Genomic DNA, 10,173 nt, shown 5'->3' on the forward strand with positions numbered 1-10,173 from the left:
CGGATCCAGAACTTTCGGATCCGGATCCAGAATTTTCGGATCCGGATCCGTTTTGCCATTCCACATGCGCTTCTTTGGAAAGTAAGAATATGTTTATAACATATTGTTACCTGCTAATATACATATATATAGTGTGTGTGCACGCGTGCGCGATTTGTAATTAATTAATACACTTACAAGGGAGGTCTAAGTCTCCCCCTCCGATTTCCATGAAACTTGGCAGGTGTATAGAGCCCCCTCAAATGTCAAGATGAGGAGAAATTGAAGTGGGGATCTGACCCCGAAACCACGTAAATATGGCATAGGAAGAAACAGGGGGCATAGGGCCTGTCTATACACCTGCCAAATTTCATAGAAATCAGAGGGGGACAGGGGTCAGATGATCCCCACGTCAATTTGTCCTCATCTTGACATTTGAGGTGGGTTTTGCCCCCTAAAGAATTTTTTAGCCGAAACAAAAAACATGTATTTCTTCCTTTGGGCCCCTCTATACACCTGCGAAGTTTCATGAAAATCGGAGGGGGACACAGAGGTCAGATCCTTACTTCAATTTGTCCTCATCTTGACATTTGAGGGGATTTTGCCCCCTAAAACAGTTTTTAGCTGAAACAAAAAAACACTTATTTCTTCCTTTGGGCCCCTCTATACACCTGCCACGTTTCATGGAAATCGGAGGGGAACACAGGGGTCAGATCCCAACTTCAATTTGTCCTCATCTTGACATTTGAGGGGATTTTGCCCCCTAAAACAGTTTTTAGCTGAAACAAAAAACACGTATTTCTTCCTTTGGGCCCGTTTATACACACACCTGCCACGTTTCATGGAAATCGGAGGGGAACACAGAGGTCAGATCCTTACTTCAATTTGTCCTCATCTTGACATTTGAGGGGGTTTTGCCCCCTAAAACCGTTTTTTAGATTTCTTCCTTTGGGCCCCACTATACGCCTGCCAAGTTTCATGGAAATCGGAGGGGGACACTTAGATAACCTCCCTTGTTAGTCTTACACTTTGAAATTATATAACACTGCATATATTATAATGTTTTATTTTAATTTGTAAAACTATAACTGTAGAACAATTGTATAATTTTTGTATAACATTTCTATCTCGTTATATGTGTTAAAGGTTTCATCCTGGAATGGAATGTCTCACATTTATGTGTTTCCATTTCCAATACATTCGAATGAATACATATTCGTTTCAATGGCATTTACCAAATCACCTCTGACATTTTATGTTAAATAAGTAAGATTATTTTTGTGTACGAGTATGTTAGCCGATGCGTAGCAAAGTATCTTAGAAACAACACTTGAAAAAAATTCTTGTAGGACTAACTAATGAAAAATTTCTTTGTAATCGAAGATCATAATACCTTTTAAGGTGTGGTAATATTATAATGGGATTGAGATACGAAACTCTCGGATCCGGATCCGGATTTTCAGATCCGAAAGTTTCGTACCCGGATCCGAAGTTTTCGAATCCGGAACTCTCGGATCTGGATCCAGATCTGGAACTTTCGGATCCGAATCCAGATCCAAAACTTTTAGACCCGGATCCGGAATTTTCGGATCCAGATCCAGATCCGTAACTTTTGAATCTGGATCCAGATCCATAACTTTTGGATCCGGATCCGTTTGGCCATCCCTAATACACACATCACGCATGATAAACACTAAAAATCGAATAATAATAATAAACAACAATTGAATACACGCAGATAGAATACTATCAAAATTTTGTTTCAGCTTCCCCTTTTATGCTTGGACTCGTCCGTTTGAGATAGGCTCACCTTCTGTGGCCAAACAGTATCTGGTACCTGCTGTGTTTTAATTATTTTCTCCCACAAAGAGTGAGGCGAATGTACAACTTCCTGAAAATTAATCAAAAATACGAAGCTAAAAAAAGAGTGGTTCTATGTTGGCCAATTCTGGGCTAGCACACATTTGTAGCATCATTTTCAATTGACTTCGTGTTGGTCACATAATGCATGTTGACAAATAGAACTCACCTCTCTTCTTTAACGTAAGATCTATTTTCCCCTTTAACCATGCATTTCTATTGCGACTTTTTAAAATAGGCCATTCATGATAGATTCTTTCATCAAAATTTGTAAACGATTTGCTGTCATAAATCATTACCCTATCCCCGAAATATCTTAACAAGAAAGAAGTAAATCTAAAATTATAATATATATAGTAGCACATATTAATGACTCATAGACAACTCATCACATGAAAATATAATTCCTAAGAACTGGCACCATCTCATATATATTCATATTTACTTGCCTGCAATTTACATAGGTACTTTGTAACTGAAGTTGTACCATAATATTAGTCCATGTTAGACATGGAAACTACATAATATAAATTCTACTACTTCAAATGCACGTTTCTTCATGTATGTAGTTATACAGTGTATTCGTTTTGGCTTTGGCTCGAGATAGTGCAGATGCCGGCATTTTCATCCCGTAACATCTCGCTTTTTTACGCACATATCTTCAGCATGTAGACAATTATATTTATATTGCATAACGAGTATATGACATACCCACGTATTTTGCGCCTATATAGGAAGCAAATTATGTGCGAACATCATACCACAGAGTGGATAGTTAGACTGGACCCCCATTTTCCTAGAGCCATACAATTACGTACCTAGTAGTGAGAGCAATAGACCATATCAAGTAATTGTAAATTACAAGCAAAGGTATCTTTTCAATTTCATGTTTATTACAACCAAAGCATTTACAAGTAAATAGTAATTACTAATAAGAATTCTAACATCATTACGTTTCTATAAATAACCAGTAAATAATGTTGACTTCTTGGCACCTAGATTGAGTGTTCACCCCCCCCCCCCCTGTATATGTTGAAATATGACAATATTAATTTTTTACATTAAACATGTAATATTATCGGCCATAAAAAAATATGGAAGTTTAATATAAAAATAAAATAATAAACCTCCCATTTTAAGTAGGTCAATTTTAGCCCTAATGGCCGATAAATAGACTAACAGGGATTAAGTTATTGATTAATTCATAGTTAAATTGAAATACTTAACTGTAGTAGAAATTTCCCAAGTGTGCGTGTATTGCTTCACTACCCAACACCAAGTGGTCGAGCGATTCTCCTGGCTCGGACACGAGAATACGTAGCGTGACGTCAGAGCATGTGATGTAGTGTTGCCAAGTTTATCGTACAGCTATGAAATGGGGTGGTGATACTAACCTGTGTTATAAGAGTTGTTCACACACTATCTCAGCCCAGAGCCAAACCAAACTCACTGTATAAGAACCAATAGCGGTATTGTTTTCTGATTACAGGTGAGCTATGACACTGATGATGAACTGGGGATGATGAATCTTTTTTAATGTAAAGAGGAAAGTGGCAGCTGAATAGCCACAGTGAAGTTGGAAAATTTGCTGTACAATTCCAAGATCTAGATGCTCTGAACTCTGACATTTTGAAGAGAATTCGCGAAAAAATGTTGAAATGTTTGAAGAAGGGTATTGGGACTGGTGGAAGAATGTTTTGCATTAAGGAAATGTGTTCAATTCTCAAATTGGTGCCATACTCCATGAGCACCCTGTATAATATAATTTTTTTCGTTAAGTTAAATGAATCGATGGCAATGAACGAATATGCCTGAAGAAAATATTAAGATAAGTGAATAAAAGTGAAGAAATTCATGCTTTATCTGGAACTTGAACCTAAAATCTCTGGGTTTGCAGCTTGTTAGTTTAACCACTTAAACATAAAGTATAACTCTACTAGAGTTGTACAAAAAGATGTCCTGATCCCCCCTCCACAAACCTATATACACCGGGTTGACGCTCAGAACTGCACTTCTACCCTGAAGATGAGAGTGACGTTAGCTCTCGAAAGCTTGGAATCTTTTCCGCAACTCACCTGGCCCGAGAGTACCTTTTCATCAGCTAGCTTTTTAATATATATATTTTTAGCTTTCAGTTGTGAGTTTAGAGATTTGCAATACCAAACTTTGCACCTAGATAAATGAAGTTACATAGTGTCGCAGCCAAGAAACCAATATTGGCCATTACTTCTAGTAACTAATTTATTTATGCTGTGCATGTTTGTGTGTTCCAGGTGTACAGTGGTAACACCACTGTCTTGTAAGCAATTGGTATCAGGTTCAGGTTGAATTCCTGGTGGAGACATGATGCATAGTGCATCAGACTCCCATTTTGAAACTGTAGGCCCAGTCCTGATTAGGCTATCTGAGCATAAACTTCCACACGTTTGTGCCTGTTATGTTAAATTTAAAGGTTGATGTTATAAAATATTAAGCAAATGTTAATATAATCCTGCACACTGTACCCCGTGGTATTGGTATTTTTCTTTAATTATACCATAATCGTCCCAACTTCAAATTCGGTTATTTTACCGTGTAACCTTGAGTTAACAATATATTTCAGTTCCAAGGAAATCGCAGATATGTATCTTCAAAAGTTTAAGGTCCAAAGGTGGAAGTGGATGACCTTGAAAATATTTCATTCTAAATACAGTGATGTGATACACTGTTGGAAAGCTTATTTCATGTCCTTTCAAACAAGACTACAACCAGCTCTCTACGTCAATTCAGGTAAGAGCAATTATCCATGAAAGTCTGGTGCAGACTAAAAATCGACAATTTTTTGAATTTTCAAGCCCCCAAAACTCCACAACTACGCCACACAGGAAGCTACAATTTCTCAGGATTTCATATCTTCATGAAGACTACCAAATAGTCGTTTCAGAAAATTCTGAGATGGTTGGGTTGTGGACTTTGTTGATTTGGCATGGAATGACCCTATTCTGTACAATTTTGCTCCACTTACACTACTATTTCTATTTTCTGGGGAAGGGCACCAACCATATTTCCTTGAATTCTACCCTGGAATGACTTGTTTTGAGTCATTGCTACAAAGGTCGATTCGTTGATTTTCCTGTTTCCAATTGGTTCTGTGTGTAGTACTGCTATATTGTTCCATTGAATTCTATGTAGTTCATTTTGTGTGTGTTCTGCCATTTTTAACCTATCTATTTCACCTTTGCACATATGCTTGTGTTCATCTATCCTATCTCTAGAGGGTATCCACATTTTCCTATGCAAGCTCACCTGTATTCACATGGTATGCTATATATGCAGTTTTTGCTACCTTATATGGTGTTTTCTGGTTTGGCATTTGATAGCATGTTTCTTAGTTTCTTGTAACTGCTGAATGATATCCTAAGATGCAATTTTCAACCAATACTGCTTATCTTTTCCAACAACGCAGGGAGGTATGGTACGCATAATATGCCCTTTCAGTTAGTCATCGTATCTCAGTATTCGCAGATGCAAAATAATATAACAAAGTTATTGTTAATAGTTTTTATTTTATCTGCGACATTTCATCCTGATTTCCCAGAACTTTTTCAAGCTTACCCTAGATACACATAGTACAACACACAACCTCACATAGCTCGTCACTACACTTCTGGTAAATGTCGCTGATAAAATAAAAACCACTAAAAATAACTGTGTTAGATTAATTTGCATCTAAAAAAAGTGGTTATGTGAACCTTTATGGAGAACATCTCAGTTTTTGTCTGCTTGGTTATGGATGGCTCTCTTAGTTTCAGTTGGTGGATATCCATTGAGTTTCATTGTATCTATGATGTCTTCCTGTTCTTGTCACCAGACTTCAGCAGATTATCTGCCCCTGAGCTTAAGCAGTGGATTATGGTGTTCTTTGTACTCTAGGGGTAGTGTGCGTGTTGACTTTCAGAGGAGAAATACTTAGCAAAAATGCTCAGATTTTAACTGAAAAATTAATATAAAAGGCTCAATACCGGATTAAAATGAGTGCAACAATTGCAGAAAAGGCAACATTGTTGTAGAAAAATTAACAATAAAATGTGATCAAAACTTCGCAGAAATGTTCAGATATTAACTGAATAATGACGATACACAGTACTCAATATTTGATTTCAGGATCTAGGACATTTATTAATAGTAGGCATTCGTTTAATTCCTTTTTCATACTAAAACTAATTAATGGATGTGATATTCAGATGCTGGCAGAAATCTGGTAGTGTGTGGTCATCATGTGGTCACATTATGACTGTGTCATCTACAAAAAATAAACCATGCCTCAGGCTTTCTGTGTTCGGAGTGTTTCTTGTGCATGTTGCTAAGTATTGTGAAAGTGGGGTGAACTCATTGCCATATCCCCTTGTAGTGAATATACCCTGTTCAATACTTATCAGTATGCAACTCCAAAGGAGATTAATATTTTAGCCTGTAGAGCGCAAAGCTACTTATAATTGCAAGTACTGTTGTTAAAAAAGGATGGCATTTAGACTGAATGTTACACAGGTTTAATATACGTACTGAAATATGAAAACAACAGGTGCAGGGAAAAAGACAATTAAAAAAAATCTCCTTTTTTAACTACCGGTACTGCTTATGTCTAGCTAGGAATTTCATGTCAAAAAGCTATGTTTGAACTTTCGAGACGAGTATCTTTTAACCTTAAAGAAATAAATGAAGCTTTGGAACAAGAAAAATCCTACCAATTAATGTATTTTCATTGATTTGAAAAACTTGGGGCAAGAAGACAAACAATATCCAACCAAAAAAGCCATGGAAAAAAAACTAATTTTTCAACAAGACACACATTTTTTTCGGACCACTTTCAACTGTAATCTCTATATCAACAAAAATGGCACTTTGAATAATGGGTACTTTAGTATTATACGGACTACCTCATTTCAGACCGCCTGTTTTCTGGGGAAGCAAGAGAAACACTTATGGACATTTACAATGGAAATGGTTGTAAGGTTAGGTGGGGCAATAGTAATTTGACATTGTTTCTTTTTCTTTCCCAAAAAACAGATGGTCTGAAATGAGGTAGTCTACAATAATACTAAAAAAAAAAGTAAAAAAAAAAGTGCTCCCCTGTGCATAGCACCACGCCATGAAGGCGTATAGGGGGTAACGCCCCACACTTTCTTGATCCGGTCGTAGTTGGGGGTGATGTGATCAGCATCATGCCCCTGACTGCCTTTACACCCCAGGATTTCTCCCAGGTACCCATGTTGTTCGACGCTGGGTGGGCGCCGAGGCCACTTTCAACGTTAGAAAAGTTCCCGGATTTGAACCGGCCGGGGATCGAACCCGGGACAGTACTGAATAATGCCTATAAGGTCTCGTAGTGAAATTCATTAACTATTTTCGTTGGTTTATTTATTAATTTTGTTTCCTTCTACTTCATTCATACCTATTTTAGAGATCAGAGATTGATTGATTTGTTGTTTTAAGTCCACTTTATGCACAGTAAGGCTAATCGGGACTGGACCTACAGTTTTAAAGTGGGATCCGAACCACTTGTGCCTCCACCGGGCATCGAACCCGGGACCCCTTGATTACAAGGCGAAGACGCTACCACTGCGCCATCGGGGAGGCCTCTAGAGACCAGAGAGGCCACAGCTGCAATTAATTAATTCTGAAGCATGTTTTACATGGTTACTTTTCTATTTACACCTGTTAGCACATACTTCAGAGGATTAGCAAATACTTACTGTATGTTTTCTGGATAGCATTTTTTTCCCTTCTGTATATTCCCATGCACATATTTGTTTCTTAATTGCAATTCATTCACTGTTATGCTATTTGACTTTATTGATATTTACTGTTCTTGTGAAGACATGAGTTTCACGTTGAAATACACAATAAAGTAGTCTTAATGTTTTTTTTCAAAGAACAGTAATGTGCAATATATTATTTTCCAAGAAATGCAAATAAAATTGCAAAATCCTTAAATATATCCATTAAAAATATCTTACAAATTGAGACTTGCAATTGCTAAACTGAAATGCAGTTCATACTACAAGCAAAGTTACTACATGTTCATGTTCGTAAGTGTAAATATATTACATCTGGTTGATTACTTTGCTTTGATATATAACACAATACGTGGTATAATTACAGAATATCGGGAGTAGCTATCTCAGATTGCTATCAAATTTTGTATAGGCTACTCACTAATTTTGACATCAAAATCACGAATCTGCAGTTAAAAATTGGTAGTCACGTCTAGAAAATGCCAAATACCGTGCATACATTACCGCTATGATTGTTGATACTAATGGTCGCCATGTTTGATGATGTTAACAAGTTCGCTATCTGTTCCATGGAGCGTTGCTTTACATGTGACAATATGCCGTCTTCAGTAAATTTGGAAAACATACTTGCCGCACGAACCATTCACATAAGGTTAGGTTAGGTTAGGTAAGCATAGTTAAAATTCAGGGTATTCATAAACATAGTTTTTGAACCCGGTGTTTACTTCGTTCACGGACCCCCTTATTTCTACTTCTCTCGTATTTTCTAGACGTGACCGACAATTTTTAACTGCAGATTCGTGATTAGGATGCCAAAATTAGTGAGTATGCTGAATTTGAAAGCAACTGGAGATACTCCCGGTATTCTGTAATTGCTCCCAATACATCAAATATTTGTTTAACTAAGATCCATGTCAAGCCTTCTGAATTTACTGACACAACAAAGATCAACAGTGAACGAAATTATGTAAACACCATATTACCATAACCTCGAAATAAACTGTGTGCAATACTAGTTTAATTGTCACCCTTTAAAATAATCTTCAGATCTTTTCGATTAAAATTGTAAAATTCGTCAGGCAAACAATGCTAAGCAAAATTACTTTCACGTAATAGGCCTATTGGTACGTCTTTGACAGAAAAAGTTTTTCACTATTTATTGACTCGAGTTGGTATATATGAAAGCAGGGAGTGAAATAAAACTATCTCTCTAGAATGCATAGAAATAGTTCCATTTTTATGAATGAAAGAAATCAAACGGAAGGGATTAATAAACGCCTTATCGCACAATGCTTAAGAATTTGTGTTTTTATTTTTGTGATGCGGACGCCTTCCTCGTCATTGTCAGCACACTCGTCGTTTGTTTATACCATTTCTCAATCTCTTTCGAGTGTTAATGACCTCCCATCCTGTCCGATTTTACACGGAAAATAAACTCAATAGATTTTATGCACATCTGTCCTAAACTATTTTAAATTGCAGACTCTTAAAATGCTTAACGCCGAGGTGCGCTGATGTACCGAAGGAAATACCAAATGGATGTTATTGTCAACATTAACAGATACTTGCCTCATAGGCACTAAAAACTACTTACCATCCTGTGAATTTTCTAACATATCTTGTAGATCTGCAAAATTTGGATAAACTATTCCACATGTATATGCAAACTTCTCCAGGAATGAACATATAACCGCAAAATTTGGGTCAGACGCACAGGAAGCTTCAGCATCCGACGCCATTTTGTTTTACTGTAGCTACCGTTGGAATCAAATATACAACGCTATTATTTTGTAAATTTACTTACAAAACATTTGTATCCGAAGGTATTTATATCTATATTCCAGATGTCATCCTTGATATAAATATTATTCCCATTCAATTAATAAATAAATTTGAAAAATCAAATAAGTTTCGATAATCGTCAACGTATATTAAACTTCATTTTGATTACATATTCGATTGTCAGAAGCTGAAGCTGAAGCCGTGTACCTTTTTTTTTTTTCATCCAGCTGTAGATAGAGTAATTGATAGCAAAATTATTGCAAATTAGGTTCATATACGTTTTTCGCGTATAATCCAATTACTGACTTAACACCAAATAGATCGAAGGGCTCGTGATTCAATTGCAGTTGCTGATTTTGTTGTATTTTCCTCTCGGTACTTGACGGGATTCGAACACATTCCTTTGACGTACTCGGTCGAAGGACATCAGTGGATAAATTGGATTAGAAATTCCAAAGCAGCAGTTTTTTAACACGCCAGCACAGAAATTACAATGTGATGTATTTATTGATCCGAACAAAGTTAATGAAACACACATATACATACATACACACACGCATACACACAGGCACGTATCCAGAGGGGGGACTTAGGGGGCTCGACCCCCCCCGAAAGTTTTAGGTTTACACTAGATAAAATGAGGTTTTTGGTTTCTTGTGGTGAAATAAAATAATGTGACAATAATTTAAGGAGAGAAATAATTATCGAGGCAAGATGGATAATGTTCCGTAACCCTGTTATTGATAATAGCACGTATCCAAGATGGGGCACAGGGGGC

The 10,173-nt window shown here is 36.8% G+C and overlaps 1 protein-coding gene across 1 annotated transcript in view; it reads right to left on the bottom strand.

Moving 5' to 3' along the window:
* LOC145981999 (uncharacterized) overlaps positions 1 to 9,378 on the bottom strand; it is a 100,334-nt gene extending 90,956 nt beyond the window's left edge. Inside the window, exon 1 of the mRNA XM_083115533.1 lies at positions 9,208 to 9,378. Within this exon, the coding sequence (XP_082971659.1) occupies positions 9,208 to 9,352 (145 nt within the window). The 5' untranslated portion in view covers positions 9,353 to 9,378. The remainder of the gene's footprint in view (positions 1 to 9,207) is intronic.
* Positions 9,379 to 10,173: the final 795 nt, after the last annotated feature.

Source organism: Lepisma saccharinum, chromosome 30, assembly GCF_977018435.1.
Source record: "Lepisma saccharinum chromosome 30, izLepSacc3.1, whole genome shotgun sequence".
Taxonomy (NCBI): domain Eukaryota; kingdom Metazoa; phylum Arthropoda; class Insecta; order Zygentoma; family Lepismatidae; genus Lepisma; species Lepisma saccharinum.